Source organism: Mercenaria mercenaria, chromosome 4 (assembly GCF_021730395.1).
Source record: "Mercenaria mercenaria strain notata chromosome 4, MADL_Memer_1, whole genome shotgun sequence".
In the NCBI taxonomy this organism is placed as follows: Eukaryota; Metazoa; Mollusca; class Bivalvia; order Venerida; family Veneridae; genus Mercenaria; species Mercenaria mercenaria.
In genome coordinates, this window is record NC_069364.1 from 50,356,686 (window position 1) to 50,377,602 (window position 20,917).

Below are 20,917 nucleotides of genomic sequence, written 5' to 3' on the forward strand. Positions count from 1 at the left end.
ATATCTGGACGATTGGTTACAATTAAACCAAAAAATAGCTCAAATATTGAGAGATTGAGAGTTTACACTCAGGTTCCTTCTAGAACTAGGATTCATAGTGAATGCAGCAAAGTCTCAGCTAGGAGCATATTTCAACCTCAAGAATGGTTTAGTGTTTCAAACTCTTGGGAGGTTTCAGAAATTGCAATTAGCAATATGAAATCTTTTTCAAGGTCAGAATTCCGGCAGACAATATTTAGTAATGATGGGGATTCTAGCTTCGTTAATAGAATTAGTGTCGAATGCACGTCTGTCCTTAAATCCAATCGGTTCAACTTACTAAAACACTTGAGACATGTGTCTATGGCTTTGGATATAAAAGTCCCTTGTACACAACAGCTAAAATACCATCTGAAATGGTGGTTACGTCAAAAAATGTTCTCAAAAGCAGATACTTACAATCATTTAAAGCTGTCGTAGAGATGGCCATGGATTCGTCCGAGACGGGTTGGGTGCTCATTTAGAAAACCAGATAGTCCAGGGAATATGGTCAAAGACTATGAATATAGAGCATGTAAACTATCTAGAGTTTGAAGCATTACACCTTGCTTTGAAACATTTTCTCTCAACTTTGAAAGGCAAACAAATTCTGATCAAGTCAGAAAATATGACTGCGATTCACTACCTAAACAAACGTGGGTAGGGGAACAAGAACGGAGAAATTATGCAATTTCACAAGACAGAAAACAGAATCAAATAGTTCTCCAAGATGCACATCTGAAAGACACACTCAGCAGGAAATCAATTCAGTCATCCGAATTATCTTTGAATCCGAAAATAACAAATCTTTCAGATATGGGGGCCAGTCTTATTTGCGACAGCGGAGAATCGCCAATGTCTAGCATTCTGCTCTTGAAAAAAAAGCTGCACAAGATGCCCTACCAATCAATTAAGAGAACATGTTTGCATATAAGTACCTTCTATTTTGCATGATTCCGAAATTACTGAATCACAGGAACAATTTTCAGGGTTTTTGATAACCCCAATGCGGACACGACAACATTGGTACCTGATGTTGCTGCGTATGTTGATTGCGTGTTCGATACAACTGCCGAATCAAGTAGACCTACTTTGTCAGAACAGAGTAAAGCATGCAAACCCGCAGTTTCTGAATCTTGTTGCATGGAGGCTATAAACAAACAGTATAAAACAAAAGGCTTTCGAAACAAACGGCTTTTCTTAAAGCACTAGGTAATTGCTCAGGAAGACCAGGCACACCGAAAGATAACTCCTGTAAATTTAAAAAGTTCAATACCTAGTGCAATACAAAGCAGACTGATCCCTATAATGCAGCTTTGACTGAATGTGCAAACTTGTTATCATAATTTGAAATACAAGACTATTTCAGGTTACAGATCTATGATGTCTGCAGTTTTACCAACAGAAGAGAAGTTTCCATGTGATCAGAGTGCTGAAATGAGTGCTCAATTCAAGACCTCCTGAATGGGATTTACCTTTTGTTTTGCAGATGCTGAAACAGCCACCATTCGAACCGATGGAGCTGGCAAAATGTGACATGGAAAACAGTATTTCTGGTCGCTATAACAACTTTCTAACGAGGTAGTGATCTTCAAGCTCTGTGCCTTGGCGAAGGATCGGTCAATATCCACAAAAAAGTGTCTAATTTTTAGGCATGGACTTTCCATGCAAGATAGACAAGGTCAAGGTCATCAAAGTAAGACAATTTTTATTCCTGCTTTGAAGATAACAAATTATTAGATCTAAAGAGGGTTCTGTTCTGGTATTTAAAAAGAACAAATTCTTTGCGGCAGGAAACAGATGAGTATAAACTGTTTTTGACAACAATCAAACCTCATAGACCAGTTTCTGCGCAGACTATTTCTACATGGATTGTAAGTACGATCAAAAGAGCTTATAATCTAAGGAATTATCAGAGCCTAAAATTCGGGGTCATTCGACTCGGTCAACTGGACCGTCATGGGCTTTGTTCAAAAGGGCAAATATGGTAGACGTGAAGGCTGAATACAGCAGATTGGAGTCACGCCTCAACGTTCTTCAACTGCCTCGGTGGACTTCTTAAACTATTAGAAAATGAAATTTTTAGACAATAAAGCTGGACTTTTACTCCCGGCGGGCTGGTGTAATATGATACAAAGTTTAATGAAAGTTCATCTTAGAACATTTATATTTTACATTTTAGTGAAATGTACATATAGAACTGTTATAGTCAGCTAATGTTATAGTTGCATAAAGTTATGTACAGGACTTTACTGAAAGTAGATGTAAACTGTGTATATAAAATTGTGCTATATGTGAGAGAACAAACTGTAAATATTGTACCGATTGCTTGAAAACAGGAATGTCAAGCTACTGAAATGAAATGAAAGACCAACATCCAGTCAAGACACTACTTGGGGAATCAGAGAGATTCTATACTATATTTATCAGGTAAGTGGCTTCAATGATAAAACATTCCAATTTCAACAATTTGTATTCAAATTGTAATTTTTTGAGTTAATTAAACTTATATAAATATAAAGATACTCCCTTCTCCCCTCTCTTCTAAAACACTTTAAGGTTTAGGAGTATATCACCAAAACACAGAAATATTTTATAAACGAATAGCATCGTTACCAATATTTTACTTAACCATTACATGTTCTGCCGTACTGTCCCGTACTGAAAATATTCTGAAAAAGTTTTCCCCCTTTGAAAATGAATGCCATTTGTAAAGAAATAAAAATAAACAATTGCTGAAAACTGTGTTCCACTTAATTATGTAAAATTTCAACACTCGCATGCGATTGCAAATGAATCAAAACTAACATGTGTAACAGTTCTTTGAAAATGGTGAGTTTTTGAAGGCGTTTGACTGCCCGGAAGTGGGTCCCTTTTAGGAAGTCTTTTTTTCGGAATTCAATGTTTATTTTAGTATACTGACACTTGTTGTGTTGTTTTTGTAATGATAGCGTGTATATTACTTATATTACTCTACAAAACAAGTGTCAGTATACTGATATAAGCATTGAATTCCGAAAAAAGAACTGTTTAAACAGGCCCCACTACCAGACAGTCAAGCGCTTTTAAAAACTCACCATTTTCAAGGAACTGTTACACATGTTTGTTTTGATGCATTTGTAATAGCGTGCGAGTGTTGAAATTTTACATAACTAGGTGGAACACAGTTTTCAGAGATTGTTTATTTTTATTTCTTTACAAATGGCATTCATTTTCAAAGGGGGACAACTTTTTCAGAATATTTTCAGTACGGGACAGTACGGCAGAACATGTAATGGTCAGGTAAAATATTGGTAACGATGTTGTTCGTTTATAAAATATTTCTGTGTTTTGGTGATATACTCCTAAACCTTAAAAGGACCGCATCGCCTAGTTATGGCGCATAAAAAGTGAATTGAAATCCAAAAAGCACAGGTGTTGCTAAAATATCACGTGATTTTAAACTTCTTCCGGTTTAGGATAAAGTCCGGTCGGAACGTGCTAAACCGGACGGAGCGAGTTCCGTCATCTCCCTGAGAAGATTATTTACTATTAATCAGGTAAGTATTATTTACTAAAAAAAAGTGTACCAGCAACCATTCTCACCTTTACAGTCATTGACAGAGACCGTCCCTTTATCCTTTGTTGAAGTTCCCTCAGGGCATGTTATACAATGTGCTATTCCATCTTTGTCTTTGTATGTCCCAACTGGACACTTCTCACATTTGTTCAATGTATAGTTTAAAAAGTTTCCAACAGAACATGTTTCTGCAAATAATTTTGAATCGCTGAGACAGGCAATATATTTGGATTACAATTTTAAGTAGTTTGCTTCTTATATTTTCTTACACTAACTATAACTCAAAAGTAATCTTCTGAGGATCTGGGTAAAAATTCAAATAAGCTAACCCTGTAATTGTTGTCTACTTTAAAATGTATTTATAAAGGTAAGGCTTAAAAAATCAAAGTTTACGGTAACATGCTCAAAAATTTAGGGTAGGTAGGTCGGTTTTTTTATTATTATTATTTTTAATAAGTGAGACTTTTCAGAAATTATTTTTTGTCAAAACAAAGAATTCAAATTAGGGGGTTATGCCTTTAGAGCATAAGCAAGTTTATATCTTAACAACTCTGATCATGAAGAAATGTGAACAGTATTCGACTTTATAAAAGATTTATTTCTATGGGCAATAACTGATTGACCAAAAAAATATTTTTGTGGGATTATTCGAAATGTAAATGTAAACGAAATTGGTCCAGTGATGTTAAAAGTATATTTAAAGAAACTGAAAAGTTAGAAGCATTTAGAACATTATCAATCAGAGGTTTCAATCATAGTGATTTTTTGAAAGAAGTTCGAACAAAATTAATGGAAAGTTTTATACATAATGGCAAAATGAAGTAAACTCACAGAGCAAGCTTAATATTTATAGAATCGTAAAAACAGAATTTCATACTGAACAATATGTAAAAATGAACCTTAGTAAGCATATTAGATCTGTTATTACTCAGTTAAGATCTGGTACTCTGCCGATTGAAATTGAAATTGGTCGCTATTATGGCATAGCCCGTGCAAATACGAGTAGATTTTGCAAGCAATGTGATGAACAAACTGTTGAAAACGAAGTACATTTCATTTTTCACTGTCATAGGTACGATAACTTACGCTCAGTTCTTTTCCACTATCTTGGTGGAATAGATTTATCAACTTTGCCAGAAAGCGATATGGTTAAAGCCCTTTTTTCAACAGATAGAAATATTGTTAATGTTGGCAAATATATAATAGATGCCTTAAAGCTAAGAACCACCTAGTTCATTTTTTTGACACATGTTATGTTCACATTTTTCGGCGCGCCGTATTAAGCACGATTTTATGACCTCGTACGACCTTATGCCGCCTGAATAATGTACCAATCGGATTGCTTGGTAAGGTATTCTAGGTATTTTCAGCCATAATGAGAGATTTTGTAAGAGTGGCGCTGATTAGAGGAAAGGCTGAAAATGCTTCACTTTGAGTCATGTGTGACACTGAGTGAAATGACGAGTTCGTAATCTATAACATTTGTAAGTACAGCACCATCGGGTTGTCTGCGAACCACTTGAACAGGTGTGCGTAACCAAATATTTATCCGGTGATCCAGGGAATCATGTCGTTAAATTCCAACCACCTTGTGTTGTCAATGTGGACATTTCTTATTTTCGTCTTGCATGGAAGGAAAACATAATGGTCTACATTATCGTAAAATGGTTAAATACATAAATCTAGCGAAAATCTCAAAGTCAGCAGTAAATTGTTGGTAACATATTACGGTACTATTTTTTTTCTTGAGACGGATTGAACAGCAGGTCACGGATCCTTTCCTTAAGTTTTGTTTTTACAAAAAGGTTATTTGTTTTATAGAGTCATTAACTCTTACCCTGCATTACAGCAACAATTTCTAACCAGTGCAAGTCAGGACTAACCTGCAACAACGTGTCCGATACTGTTAAATTTTAGACTCTAAATTTTGAATTAATCTTTCCTGTGAAAACAGTACTGTACATATTCTGAATGATAGACAAATTTGATAATAAGCTGAAGTAGGTTAAGGGTTCATATTGCTTCCAACAGTTCCAGAAATAAAGTATAGAACGTATTTCAATATTGTTTGCTTACTGTTCATCTTTTAAGCACCAAATGCTCAAAGCTATATATATCTTGTGATCGTTTGGTGTCCGTCGTGTGTCCCTCCACAATTTCTAAACACAGTCTTCTTCAGAACTACTGTCCTCATTTATACAAAACTTCACAGATGACCCTTTCAACATTGCCAAAAGATTTAAAATACAGGTTTCTGCCCATATATAACTTGTGCATCAGTTATATCGCGCCGACCATCTTTTACAGATATTTCTTGTTTGTTATGATATATTATCATTCACCACAGTATACTTACTTTCTTTGTACTGTAAACTGTATAATGCATTATTTATCTACACTGTATTGAGTGACTGATAAGCCTTATTAGGCTGGGTATTGATCTGACCTAACTGTTATAAAAATTGTACTTTGTACCTGTCACTATAATAAATAATAAATAATAAAAAAAATGTTCAAAGCATAATAAGTGCAATTTTGCAACATTTTGTAAAAAAAAGTCGAAAAAGTAATCCCCAGGGCCATAAGCACATTTAGCGTCGGGCCAAACATTTAGGGTAGGTCGGGATACCGGAAAGAAACATTTTTTTCGCCTAACTGACCTCTCATCTTTAATTTTACATACAGCGGAAATTATCAAAATTACTATGGGATACTTCTTTTGTACGCAGGATAATTAAAGGTCTCATTATATGTAAGTTATCTTACTACATTGTAATCCAGATAGGATGTAATTCTGTTCGCATGTCGGGGTTGTATAGTTGACGATATCCCAGGAAAGCACTTGGAAGTCGCCCGTTACTCGTAACATCCCAAGAACACTGGAGATGACCCATTTACGATTGTCTTCCCATATTTGTCTGACCATGTCCTCATTGTTGTCCAATGAATCTTGTGATATATTTGCGGCAGCTTCAACACTGATGGTAAAACTGATGAGAAACGTATGTGAAACACTTCTTGTGAAACGACTATGGATTGCATCTGTAACAAAACAATTAAAGAAACTTTATATATACTTGCTATAAATATAAAGTAGACTTTTTTAAAATAAATAATCGGCTTGCATGACCTGTTACACACTAAAATTAGCCATCCATAGTTATGTTTATGTTCATGTATATATTAATCATAATAAACAATTCATTAAATACCAGTGCACTCTTGGCTCTATGATCAAAATTGTACATTGTCATTTGAGGTAATCCATTGTCAATAAATAGGTGTTAAGGTATAATTTCACACAACAAATATAAAATACTTAATAGCGTGCAAGTTGCATTAAAATCGTAAAATGTTCGAGATTAGTTGATATACTTTTAACAACCAAAAGATTTGGAAACAACTGACCCAGTTGGAATAATGTACTGAAATAACACTTAGACAATTAAATCTTATACTTTATTTTAAACCGTCTCTTCATCTGGCACCAGGCCATAAAGAAGATAACAAACACATAAAATATTTTTTTTGGATTTAACGTCACATCGACACATGATAAGTCATATGGCGACTTTCCAACTTTAATGGTGGAGGAAGACCCCAGGTGCCCATCCGTGCATTATTTCATCACGAGCAGGCCCCTAGGTAGAACCACCGACCTTCCGTAAGCCAGCTGGATGGCTTCCTCACATGAAGAATTCAACGCCCCGAGTGAGGCTCGAACCCACATCGATGAGGGACACATAACATATGCAGAATGTCTCTGCTATAAGAAACATTGAGAAAATGTGACTGGTGAACGATGGAAGGTGAATTATCAAGTCAGGTGCGTAGCTGCCATTACGCAGAAATGCAGCTGCGGAGTGAAAATCTGGAGCATACAGTACACAATGCAACTGGTTAATTTATTTGGGTGCAACAATGAGTCTATATCGTGCAACGGAGATTGTTTCATACGCAATCATTGCTTACATATTTTTGTTTGAAGTGCAGTAAACTCCGGTTATAAGAAACTCATCCTAACCGTTTAAAGAGGAAACATTCTATAATAAAATTACAATACAATGTCAAAATTTGATAATAATGTTGGTTGAGAAATCGGCAAAGAGACATTTTCAAGGCTAAAAGCTTTTGAACAGGACATTTTATATACCACTGCAGACGTACTTTGTTACGCATAATAATTATCAAGTTATTTTCTGATATCATAGATATATCTTATGTATGAAATTATAAATTATTCCATGGTCCCGATGTTGTAGAAAATAAATTATAATAGAAATCAAATTTAACTTAGTTAAATCCTATGCGCCCAGGTCTGACACTGGTACAAGGCATTCGATATTACAGTATCTGACAACCAATTCACAGTGAAATTAGTATGTTCTTTCTTTATACATCAATTGGTAATAACATATTTTTCAGTGGCCTATTAGGTAACTCAATGATTTGTATTATATTTCAGAAGAGCTTTAACAACATTCTAAAAAATATCCAGTCAAGATTTCAGTGTGATACTTGGTTTTAGATGTTGTTGAGATATATCAACAATCACACTATATTTTTAATAGTTTTTTTTTATGATTAAATATTTTTGGTACAATGTATACCAACTGCTAATGCTGAATTTTTCGTACTTTCGCACTTCGCCATTGAAATCTCGCGCTTCGCCATCGTGATTTTGCGTTTCACCCTTCTTCATCATGAGTAGGCGATACCCGAAGCGCGGGAACAGAATGGTAAAGCGCGAAATCATGATGGCAAAGCGAAAGATCACGATGACGAAGCGTGAAATCGAGAATTGTTCGTAACTTTTTGCTTCCCCATGGTGATCTTGCGCTTCATCATGGTGATTTCGCGCGCTTCACATGCGTAGACAATACACAAAGTGATCTCACTGCTAAAGTTTCGCGATTTTCGCGCTTCGCCATCGTTATCTCGCGCTTTGCATAACGCTTGAGAAAGCTACGCATGAGGTGCGAAGTGCGAGATAGCGATGGCGAAACCGCGAAATAATTTGAAAGGTGTAAGAAACATTTTGCAGAGTAATGTTGTAGTTGAAAAAAAGATAAAAGAAATACCTATAACGAAGTTGACGTAATGTAGACGTCGTTGACCTTTGCTGGAAAGCTTTCCCTATGCAAGGTTTCAGTTTCAGATTTTGTACATTTGTATCAGTATCATAAAACTTAGCATGTCTTTTTTGACAAGTCTAGTATTCAGTTTAGGGTTATGGCGAATGAATTACTTGTAACAACTATCTTAACGACATATCTCTTGGATGATATATCTAATCAAAATGATATTTTGAAAGTGTGTCACCAATAACCATTTGTTTCGAACTGATACTTGCACAAATATATCACGGATCACTAAACCACCGATTGCAAGCACAGTATAACGCAAATACCTAATAAATTCAAACATTTTATATAAAAGATTAACAAAGAATAAGACTTTCGTGCAATCTTTTTGTTTCAAATACACGCTTATTACCTCTGCGTACTATGAAAAATGCCTGCAAGTGTTTCAGTGATTTAGTAATTGTTATCGAAGTGCGCGTTTTAGGTGGGACATGCGACATTAAAATGGGCTAGTAAAGTTATAGGGGTAGAGTATACTATTTACAATGTCATTTTTTTGGGTCTGGTGCCAGTGGTATCTTAAAAAAAACAATAGAGATTATTAACACGTAAACAATAAAGATACCTAGCATAAAATCCAAAATATTTAAGCGACTTTCGGGTTGTTCTCTCCTAGTCCGTGTATGTGTTGTTGGAACACATTCGATGCTCACATTGTTCACTTTACAAGTTTTATTCTCCGGACATTTCGCCGTGATACGTTCTTCAAAGACAGTTAGAAATGTAGTTTTGTATTCCTGGTAGTATTCCGATGCGTTTTCCGAGCATCCTTGTCCATAGTAGTTTATCTTAACTTCAAGGATATAGTCAGATCGCTTTTCAACTGAAATCATACAAACATTTTATAAAAACAAAAAACATGGTTTTGTGGCGTTTCAGTTAAGTACTTGATCTTCTAAACGAAGATCTGAGAACGACCCATTCACATACATCTTCTGTATATTTTGGATTTCCAATATTGCTATTTTTATTTTCACAAATCTATTTCTATTTGAACCAATCAAAAGACTTGTTCGAATGTCAAAGAGTAAGAAAAAAATTGCAATTAGTCCAGGGCTCGAACCCGGGACCCCTCGCTTATACAGCAAATGTCCTACCGACTGAGCTAACCGGCTATCTGACATCTTACGACATAAGAATTGTAAATATCAGAAACCAAGGCTTTTTTAAGCTTGCAGAATGTTGTAGGTTAGCTTTTGATTGGCTAGCGGAAGGGTCGTCAGAACGAGGCTATCAATAGCTCGTGTTCAGAACCTATGCGTAGCGTAATAGGAGATGTACTTTAGTAAGATTGGTGGAGTTTGTTCCAAAGAGAGAATGAAATGTATAGCACCCCTCGTGTCATTAGCGCTTAAATAGCTTTTCGTCCTTCATTGCAATATAAATTTTAATCAAGTTTAGGACAACTGAATTTGAAGCTGCATGCTGTTATTCCAAAACATCACAAGAACACATTAGAGTTGCGATATTTCTAATTGTAACTAACTATTGAATAAGTGTAAATGTATGCATGCGTTTCTTTTTTTAAAAAAATGAAATATAATCACCAGTACATTCCGGTATTTGATCATACACCCAGTCTCCGTTTGTACATAATACATTTCCAGTAAACTCGTACTGCAAATCAAATCCGTCATCACAACTAACCAGTACATTTGGTGATGTGTCGTTTTTGTATAATATTTTACCGTTTACTGGTCTGTTAAGGTTCCGGGGACATTCTGGCAAGGTTTCTGAAATTTATTTGAAGTATTCATGCTCGAAACAGTAAATCTGTTATCGTAGATAATTAATTGATTGCGACTTTTATTGTAACATCAATATTTATACCATAATATAACATTTAAAATTTATTAGACCATTTCAGTCACAACAAATATTTCTATTGTCCTGCGTGGTTAAAAAAATCTACATGCAGCTTTGTCTTACATCCTAACTTACGTTATCACATTTCAGCCTCAAAGATTTGGCAAAAAAAGTAAATTACCAAGATAATTTTAAAAATGACTGTCAGGATTCTGTCAATTCTGACAAATTTGTTGGATTCATCCAACAAAATCTAAGGTTACCGAGTACTTTGCTCCATAATCATTAATGCAAAACGTTAGAAGTGTGTATATTGTTGAAACAAACCGTTGCAATATGGTTTTCCGCCATGTCCCCAGTTCCACACGCCTTGCTTTTGTCCATTGTCAACACAAGTTACAGAAGAGTTACCTTCTACCTGTAGACTGTTTCGACAAGAGATCAAGCAGGTTGTTCCCAATATTACTGTTGGTAATGAGCAATTGTATACCATAAAGCTGTCATTGAATATTAGGGCCGGGTCCTCACATGTAACGACTGACAAAAAATGATAGTATTGATAAAATATCTCAGCATAGTGTATAAAATGATCTCTTACAGTAAATAAAAACAACAACTTTTAATATATAACGGTTTTTTGTGTCCAAATTATCAATATATAAATAATATACTAAGATAATTTTCTACTATTTCTGCATTTCTGATTTAAAAAAAACTAGCCATTTATGGTTTTATTCTTCTTTATAGAACGGGTGCGGGGTCAATTCATATGTTCCATGAAGCATTCTTTGATGCAAATACCTTTTATGTGCAAATCCACCGTACACTCCGCAGATTCGTTTGATTTCCTATTGGACATTATATAGGTCACTGTATGTAGTCCAGAATCTAGAAAGTCACCTGGAGTCGGGCCCTCAGTTTGATATATTTCTACCATGTTGTTTACAATAGCAGCTGATGTTGGACGCTGCCAAATTACTGCGACCGATGTTTGTTGTGAACCTGTATAGAAGACTTGAGGCGAAATACAGCGTACAGCCAGAGGCTCTGGATCTACATGAACCAAAAGACGACAATCAGACTGTTACCAAAGTCTTTGGCCATCTGTTTTCCAACAGACATATTTAGATACACACTGTACTAAAGTAGAAGATCTATAAAAGAACACATTTTCTAAGGCAAAAGTTTGAAAGAAACGCTCGTTCAAAAAAATGTCCGCGTAGTTCTGAACTGTGTTTTAAGATGTTTCACTATGAAAAAAATAAAAAGAATTGTCTCATAGAAAATACATGTTCATACTGTCAAATAATCCGGATATATATTTATGAGTCTTGATTGCATCATTTCATAATTATTGCTAACTTACATGTACAAGTTGTAGACTTTGACCAGAATCCATCAGCCTGACAAGTCATATAAATTGGCCCATCGGCAGTAAACCCACTCTTGCACGTAACAAAACAGACTGACTGATAAGCAAAAGGTGGATCGTCGCAATGTATGTGCCCATTTTCCGGTGCAGACGGCGCAGTGCAGTGAACAACTGAAATAAAACATTGTCATTTCTAACACATTACACTAACTTCAATAAAGAAAATATCGTATTTTAAAAAGGTTGAACTCAATTTAGAAAGAATTTGTTTTCCCTAAGGAGAGCACCTAGTCCTGTTAGCTTTGTATTTTACCATACAGCCCAATGGTATAGTTATATAAATTAACTAGACTTCACGAAACTTCTAACGCTTCTCTTTGCCAATATCATATATATATATTTAATTTCCAACATATGTAGAACAATAATATTGTCACATAAATCATACAAATGTTTCAGCGAAGTTGAGTGACATTATTTTATTTATTCTACAGCCTCAATCCAATTTTATAAATGTCACAAAATTACAAATGAATATCAACAATTTACATTCGAAAGAAATTCATTATAGCAAGAAAATATTATTCATTTCCTTCATTTTTTGGGGGGAGGGGGATGAATTTAAATTTGGTTTGATGTTTGACTCTATATCAGTGAAAAGTGAATACCTACGCCTTTGTATCTATATATATGATATCTGCCCTTTTAAGAAAAACACTACTTTTATGTGTATATACACAATTTGATTCTGTTAGAATTTGAATATGTTATAATGAACATATCCATCTAAATGTATTAGAAATATTAGCAAAAGATATTGCCATACTATCAAGTGAGATGGGGGATGAGCGTTAGAAGTTTCTATCAGTATATGAGAAATATGGCGATAATCACTCTGAATACTGCATTAACGTTTACTTTTCATTTATTTGTCTCTTCTAGTCTAATTTGAAATAAACCTTCACATGTTGGTGCGGGTGACCAGACGGGAAAGCTCTGATTTCCTGACTGACAAATGACATCTGCATCCCCGATCATAATGTATCCCTCAATACATCTATATGTACATGAACTTCCTGGCATTAGCCCATGTGTACATTGATAGTGACCATTTCCGACTTCCGCTGGTGCAGAGCAGTTAACCTCATCTAGAAACAAAAGAAACATATGAATTAAAGAAAAGGCAAAAACATATCACACAGGGTTGGGGCAGGCATCCTTGGCAAAGCGGTTTGGACAAGATGTTAATATAAGACTCATGGATGGGCATATGCATGTGTTATCTTGAGCAATAAAATGAAGTGACTATTTCTACTGGCAAACTATGTTGAAAGTCCTCTGTTATATAATAACCTCTGGCTACCTTATCTTAAATTTTCGCGAGCCAAGGATTTTCAAACCAATATATATGTATATTATGAGCTGCGCAAATTCAGACAGATTACACAATATTTAAATTCATAGCATACAACAACTAGCGATGTTCAGCTTAATTTCCTATAGACTGTACTATGCTAGACTGGTCTTTTTGTTCCTGCCAGACGATGCATTTGAATCAACAGCATTTGAGTCCTATCGTATTGATGGTCATTCTATATCTTTCTAATCAAAACTGCATCTCAGTACAGCTGAACTGACTCTTTAATGCTACTATATATAGCATTCAGCTACCATATACCACTATACTGTAAGTCGTCTAGGTCTGTTACGCGACGGGCCAGAAAGGAATAACCACATGTCTTGACTCTATATTTTGCCTCTCAAGCTGAACCCTCTGTTGTCTAAATAGTTCTGAGAGGAAAGCTGGACTTTTCTGAAAATATGTGTGCCATTTCTGTTACATAATTTATATATAATACATAATTTATTTTAGGTCGATTGTGAAGGAAGTTCTACAACTTATATTAATCACTCTTGACACCTCAATCCATCGCCACGAGGGTATGAGAGAAGAGGACAGTTTCCATTTTAATGCTAAGCGCCAAGCAAGGGAGCTACTTGTACCATTTTTCACGTCTTTGGTATGACGCGGCCGGGGATCGAACCCACGACCTTCCGCACTTGAAGCTGACTCACTACCACTAGGCCATCGAGGCGGTTAATGCCATTTCTGTTGAAATTTCTTGTCTTGATGCTCAGCCTAATATGTAAGCTATCATCTATACTCGTAGTATGCAAAAATGTGCATGTTATTATCTATAACGGGGGTCGGCTACAAATTACTTGCCTCTCACCGATTCTGTTACTTTACTTCTGTCTAAGACGGAAAACGTTCGTTGATCCTGGCTAATGATGGTTAAGTGTAAAGATGGCTTTTTAGTGTACGGACCGCGATCTTGTCAAAATTCAAAATAAACAAACAGTTTTACATTAAACATTGCAGCCATTTGTCAAACGTGTTTAAACAGAGAAATGGGCGATTGAATCGGGCTAGTATTTTAAATTCCCACTTAACAAGTATGATTTGTGCTATACATAGAGGTATAACATACTTTAATGATATTCTTTCTGGTCTGATACCAGTGTGTATTTTTTGTTGTTGTTTTGTTGTATATCGTTAGGACGTCACATAAATTTGCTACATAAGCAAAACAAAATATTTGTTAATGGCGCGCATGACAACGCGAAATGAAATGTTTCATTATGTTGCGTTGTAAGTTTTGTTTTGCTGCGTTGGCGCATGTGCAAAAATTGCATACAAAAAGATTTTGTTATGACGTGTTGGCGTGCCAAAACGAAACAACGAACTGTGCTTCAAAAGGCGCGCGCAAGCCAAGACAACATAACGAAATGTCATAAATCAGCCACGATTGACAGAAAATCAACTCTTATAGACATAATTTCAACTTAACTGGCATTTTTACACATTGTATGCGAGAACAGCATCAATGTAAGTTTCCTGTTATAGAAATTTACACAAGCCCTCTGCTACCTTTGATGCTTTTAACCTACTGCATTGAACCCCTTCAAATTCTGCAGATATCATAACACAAAACCACCCTACAATGGACAATGCAAGCAGCGATATGATGTATTACCCCGCAAATGACCACATTATTGAAAAGATTTGATACCGTATACTTTAAATACGAAATGACAACTGTCTCTCATTGTTTCTTTGTCTGTTGCAAGATACACAATGTCGTATCTACGTCCATCAGCCGAACCGTTGAAATAAGAACCATTCATACTACCAATAACTTGCTCAATTCTGCAAGGGATAAAAATAAAATAAAACATTAAATAGAAAACAAGTTATAAGACACGCCTTACTGAAATCTAAAACACGTGTACTTGATTAATTGGCTGAAGGACAAAGATGTATCACATGACAAAATAAAACTTATACTATGATCTGCAAATAATGCAGAGGATGAGTCTTTTACGGGTACGGGAATCTTTTGAAATAATTATTTTTAATCATTTAAGTCGTATACATTCAAAATGTATTTGTAAAAGGCGATTTTTTGGTTAAAATTGTGTATATTTTTCAGCGGACAAATAAAGTACCAAGTACAAGGTGTTTGCTGCAAGGAAATTACTTTACCATCTGCAACGTGTTAGAATTCAATTTAGATCATTTATTGTAGGTTTATTTCATAACTCAGAACTGCATACTTCTGACTTTTAACTTAAAAGTGCAAAACATACATTACAAACTATGGAACGCCGCAACTGTCTTATGTCGGGAAATTTCATGTTATCATGTCAGAGTGTTGTGTTTACTTGTCAAGACAGTGTCTTATTATGTTAAAACATTATGTTATCATGTCAAAGTGTGGCGTTAACTCTTAACAGCGTTTTATTATGTTAACTAGCAATGTGTGGTGTTAACCTGTCAAACAGCGTCATATTTTGATATCGTGACAGTGGGATCATGACTACAGAACGTGCTATTATGTTGAAAGCTAGACAAGATCAAATGATACATTAAAAGACACTGTTTTGACAAGTTGACATTATATTTCGACAGGATAGCAGAGCATATTAACATAATAAGACACTGTTTTGATAAGCTAACACCAAATTTTGACAAGACAACATAGTTTTTTGACATAAATTACACACTCGGTAGACAAGATCACATGATACTTTAACATGCCTAACATAGTTAACATAATAAGATACTATTTGGACAAGTTAACATCACATCTTGACAACGATAACAAAACATTTTAACATTAGAAACTATATCGACAAGTTAATCAGACAAGGTAATATAGCTTTTTAACATAATAGCACGCTCGGTAGACAAGATCGCATGATATTTTAATTAGAATATGCTTTTGTAGAAAAGCGCATGTCTCCCCTAATGCAGAGCAGTAATAGGCAAGAAGTCAATAGGGGACAGGAGCAGGAGCAAAAGTCCAAGAGACACTGATGGTTTGCTGCAATAGGGATCATCTACTCGGAATGTCCAATCATCCCAAGAAGTTTCAACATTTTGGGCCTAGTGGTTCTTAAGTATTGGATTGGAAACGGTTTTCCATGTTCTGACCCCTGTGACATTGACCTTTAATCATGTGGTCCAAAAATCAATAGGGATCATCTACTCTGCATGCCCAATCATCCTATTAAGTTTCAATATTCTTGGCCAAGTGGTTCTCAAGTTATTGATCGGAAAGTATTTTCCGTGTTCAAGTGACCCATAAAACTATAGGGGGCATCTAGTCTCCATTTTCAATCATCCTATTAAGTTTCAACATGCTGGGTGCAGTTATATATTAGAAACGGTTTTCAATATTCAGGTCCCTGTGACCTTGACATTTGATAGAGTAACCCAACAAATGATAGGAGTCATCTACTTTGTAAGTCCAATCACCCAATGAAGTTTGAAGGTTATTGATAAAATGGTTCTCCAATTATTGATCGAAAAAAAGAATGAACCCAAAAACAATAGGGGTCATCATCTCTGCAATTCCTATTACCCTATCAAGTTTGAAGGTTCTGGGTCAAATGGTTCTCAAGTTATTGATCGGAAACGGATTACCATGTGCTGGTCCATGTGACCTTTACCTTTAATAGAGTGATCCTAAAATCAAAAGGGATAATTTACTCTGCGTATCCAATCATCCTATGAAGTTTCAACATTCTGGGTCAACTGGTTGTCAAGTTATTGATCGGAAATAGTTCAGACCCCTGTGATCTTAACCTTTGATGGAGTGACCCCAAAACAAATAGGCGTCGTCTACTCTATAAGCCCTATCACTCTATGAAGTGTGAAGGTTCTGGGTCAAATGGTTCTCTAGTTATTGATCGGAAATGAAGTATGACTGACGGACGGACTGCCTGACGGACGGACAGGGCTAAAACAATATGTCACCCCGGTGATGGGGGAGACATAACAAGATAATATAGCGTTTTAACATAACATGATGACATAAATTTTCAACATAACACGCTCTGTAGGAAAGATCACAATTTGACATGATAACATGGCTAACAACATAATAAGACACTACTTTGGCAAGTTGACATCACACCCAGACATGATAACATAGCTTTTTAACATAATAAGAATTAACTCCACTCTTTGACATAATGACATAGCTTTTTAACATAGTAAGACACTGTTTCGACAAGTTAACTCCACTCTTTGACATAATGACATAGCTTTTTAACATAATAAGACACTGTTTTGACAAGATAACATGGCGCTCTGACATGATAACATGAAATGTCCCGGCAGCTGCGGCATTCCATACATTACAGTCAAATAAATATTCTCATAGGCAAAAATACTGCATGAATCCTTGCGTTACAAGTTCATTAATAGCACTTACACATTCTTAATATTTTTTCGACAATGATCAGACGGCTTTCTTTGATTTGAAAATCTTTCCGTTAACACATGAATATCTTTTACCGTGGTAATTGTTTTCACCATCTCTTGGCAAATTTCAATGTAACCATATTTAAAAAAGATGGTTCAAAAAGGGCACAGTGTTTTGATATAATTTTGCAAAATACCTAAAACACTTGAAAAGCTATCTGAATATTCGAAAAATAAATGATTTTAATCATGCTTAAAATTGCTTGTTTTGACAAAGATAACTCTTATCTAGTCCACAAAAGTTAAAAGTTACAATTTGTCTATTATAATGTATTTCGCGCCTGATCATGTGTACCAACGTCGGGCCGTGGGATATAAAAAACTGTAGTGAATTAGATATTTTTAAAAAATGAATAGTTAGCAAACTTTTCAAAATCTGATAGCACTACAGGCAATTTTTCTATTTATTCGCTGCCTTTTTTTATAGCTCTATCATACCTGATATGACTCGACAAAAAGATCAAAACAACCACCTGTCATATCTATTAGGAAAATTCCAGAACTGGGTGGCAGCATTTCAAAAATTCATATTGTTTATCTTTTGTTGTGTAAAAAAAAATAACTTAGAATCAAACGTTCATCTTCCTTTGCGTTAAAAGTTCGTCTATCTTTGTGAGAAAATGCTATTTATCTTATATCATTGCCAGATTTGAACATCTACTACGATACAAACTGGAAGTAAATAAAATCCAAAAACTTCTAAGGTGTACCTTGGTATTTCCCCGTTTCTGTCTGTAGCTAATGGTTCTGTCCAGAACACCTGAACACTAGTCTCTCCCTGAGACGTAATGTAGTAAGGTAAAAGATCCGTTGGTGTACATGGATCTGGAAACACTGGAGGGAAGTAGTCAATGGTATCGTTGTTTGGTGTATAACCTTTGAAAATGACAAAACATTAGCGATTACATACAATATTAACTGTGTCGGATTCATGTCATTTAAATGTAAAATGTACTCTCTTATGTTTGTCCTGTCACAAACTAAGGAAAACTACCGTGAATACAGAGGTATAAATTTTATTTCTACAGCATGGCCAAACCACCAGATTTTTCGATATCGTACACACGGGAAAAATTTCTCGATTTAGCTAACATTTTATCTTTATCTTTTTTTTATTACCTGGCGGAATATGATAAGATAAAAAGCATCGAAGACAGGAACACGAATGCTTCCTCTACACAAAGCGTCTGTCATAGGGTTCTTTTTTTAAACACCACCAAAGTCCCAGTGTGCACGTTACCTACACATTTGGTCCGTGCAAAAAGTGTTTGAGAAAAGTATTGAGAATGTCTGGCATACGTTTTCGTTCTTCCGTCTTTGACGCTTTTTATATTATCAAAATAAGTCAAGTAATAAGAAATTGTAAGCAGAAATGCGACCTTAATTAAGTTAATTCTGCACGTTTGATAAACCGGAAGTGATGGCGTAACGTCATTTATCCGGAAAACGTAGAATAAAGCCTAGATTCGGCGTACGGAAATGAAAACCATTTTATGAATTAATGACAACCTGTGAGTTAATTTATTTAAATGGCAATGTTACTTTATTTCTAAAGTCAAAATATGATGTGAAGACATATGACACGTTAAATATTTCAAAATAATGTCTTAAAATTGGCGTGAAATGTCCGGTTCACTTTAATCATTGTCAAATATCTCAAAAATAAGCACACGGACATATACATTTTATTTCACCAAATCATAGACAATGTGTTTATTTACAACTGTGAGAAGTTTCATCAAAATCTAAATTGTGGAAAAAATTCTATTCGCGAAAATGTTATGAAAATTATGATTTTCCCATAGACCCCCATTGTGAAATATTGCATGATGTCGAAATTTTTCAAAATGATCTAGCAAAAAATCAAGCACACGACCCTATCATTTTTATTTGCTGAATTGTCTATGTATATTCTGAAGTTTCGAAAAATCAGAGTTTAATCAAATTCTACATTGTAGAAAAAAGTTCGATCCAAACGTGCAGAACTACCTTAAGCGATTTCCCGGTGTGTACGATTCCGAAATGTCAGGTGGGTTGGCCACAATGCACAATGAGTATAATAAATTATTTGTTTAACTCTTCACTATGCTTATAATAGAATAGGGGACATATTGGAGAAAACTTACAGAAATAGTCACAAGTGAATGTACGATTGCCCCCCAAAAGGGGCGTATTTTTCTTCCAAGCATCGTCTGAAAGATATAAAACACATTATTATTTTGTATTAAATTTCCCTATGCATACGGATTTGTAGATGTACAATCAGCTACGGAAGCTCAGAAGGGCCTTTAGTTGTGAGAAAATGTTTTCACAAGTGCCGACAACTAAGGCGAGATCTCTAAAACTATAAGGTTTTTTCGCGTTGAAATTTCCGCTTTGGTTCGAACTTTTCAAACAACTTGATTAAAATCGTCGTATAAAGACAGAAACATTTTATTTTTCATATTATTGTTGACGAGAAGTTGTACGTAATTACATCGCGGAAAAAATCTTTGCGCGTTATTGATTGTTAGTGTCTCTATACCTTAACATTACATTTGCTTTTTATCCTTCCCACAGGGGTATTGGATAAATTGCGTTGTCCGTCCGGCCGTCGTCCGTCTTTCAGTCCGGTTGGAGCCTTATCAGAGATACTGTTTGGAGTATTTAAAATAAAATATGGTAGAAATGTTAATTGCTGCAAGTTTCAGTCAGATTGTCTGAGAAAGACAATGTTTATCGCCCTTAGTACATCTATATAGAGTATATAATCTGTACTTGTATACAGTACTTTTTCTTTTATAGATTTATATATACTGTTATTAACTGACGGACTTTAACCACATACGGATTCCGTGACTTACGGAAAATGTTACCATGCGGATCATACGTAAAATTTAACCATATGTCCGTTCTCACGGATGGAAAGCCGCCAACTGAAGACGAACGCTGTATTATTAAACTTTAAAGCATTAATTTCCATAAATGGTAAACAGTCTTATCTAGTCTATCCAATGAATGCGACTTACGGATTTTCTCGACCAATGAAAATGTTCCGTAAGTCTCAGGACTCTCTGATATTCCAGTTCCGAACAAAAGGTAAATCCGTTAGCCGATTTAAACTAGGATACATTTCGGTACTTTGCTCGGATAATGGTATTCCAAAAATACTTGTGTTACTTAAGAATGACTTTGGGTAAATCAAT

General features: G+C 35.2%; 1 protein-coding gene across 1 annotated transcript in view; it reads right to left on the reverse strand.

The window, feature by feature from the left end:
- Positions 1-20,590, reverse strand: part of LOC123552863 (sushi, von Willebrand factor type A, EGF and pentraxin domain-containing protein 1-like) — a 33,942-nt gene extending 13,352 nt beyond the window's left edge. Inside the window, exons 1-12 of the mRNA XM_053542185.1 lie at positions 20,560-20,590; positions 19,859-19,924; positions 18,443-18,608; positions 14,974-15,110; positions 12,859-13,047; positions 11,894-12,070; positions 11,329-11,580; positions 10,855-11,064; positions 10,269-10,454; positions 9,287-9,544; positions 6,344-6,619; positions 3,604-3,765 (exon numbers count right to left, since the gene is read on the reverse strand). Coding sequence (XP_053398160.1) covers positions 3,604-3,765; positions 6,344-6,619; positions 9,287-9,544; positions 10,269-10,454; positions 10,855-11,064; positions 11,329-11,580; positions 11,894-12,070; positions 12,859-13,047; positions 14,974-15,110; positions 18,443-18,608; positions 19,859-19,924; positions 20,560-20,590 — 2,110 coding nt within the window. The remainder of the gene's footprint in view (positions 1-3,603; positions 3,766-6,343; positions 6,620-9,286; positions 9,545-10,268; positions 10,455-10,854; positions 11,065-11,328; positions 11,581-11,893; positions 12,071-12,858; positions 13,048-14,973; positions 15,111-18,442; positions 18,609-19,858; positions 19,925-20,559) is intronic.
- Between the last annotated feature and the right edge of the window lie 327 nt (positions 20,591-20,917).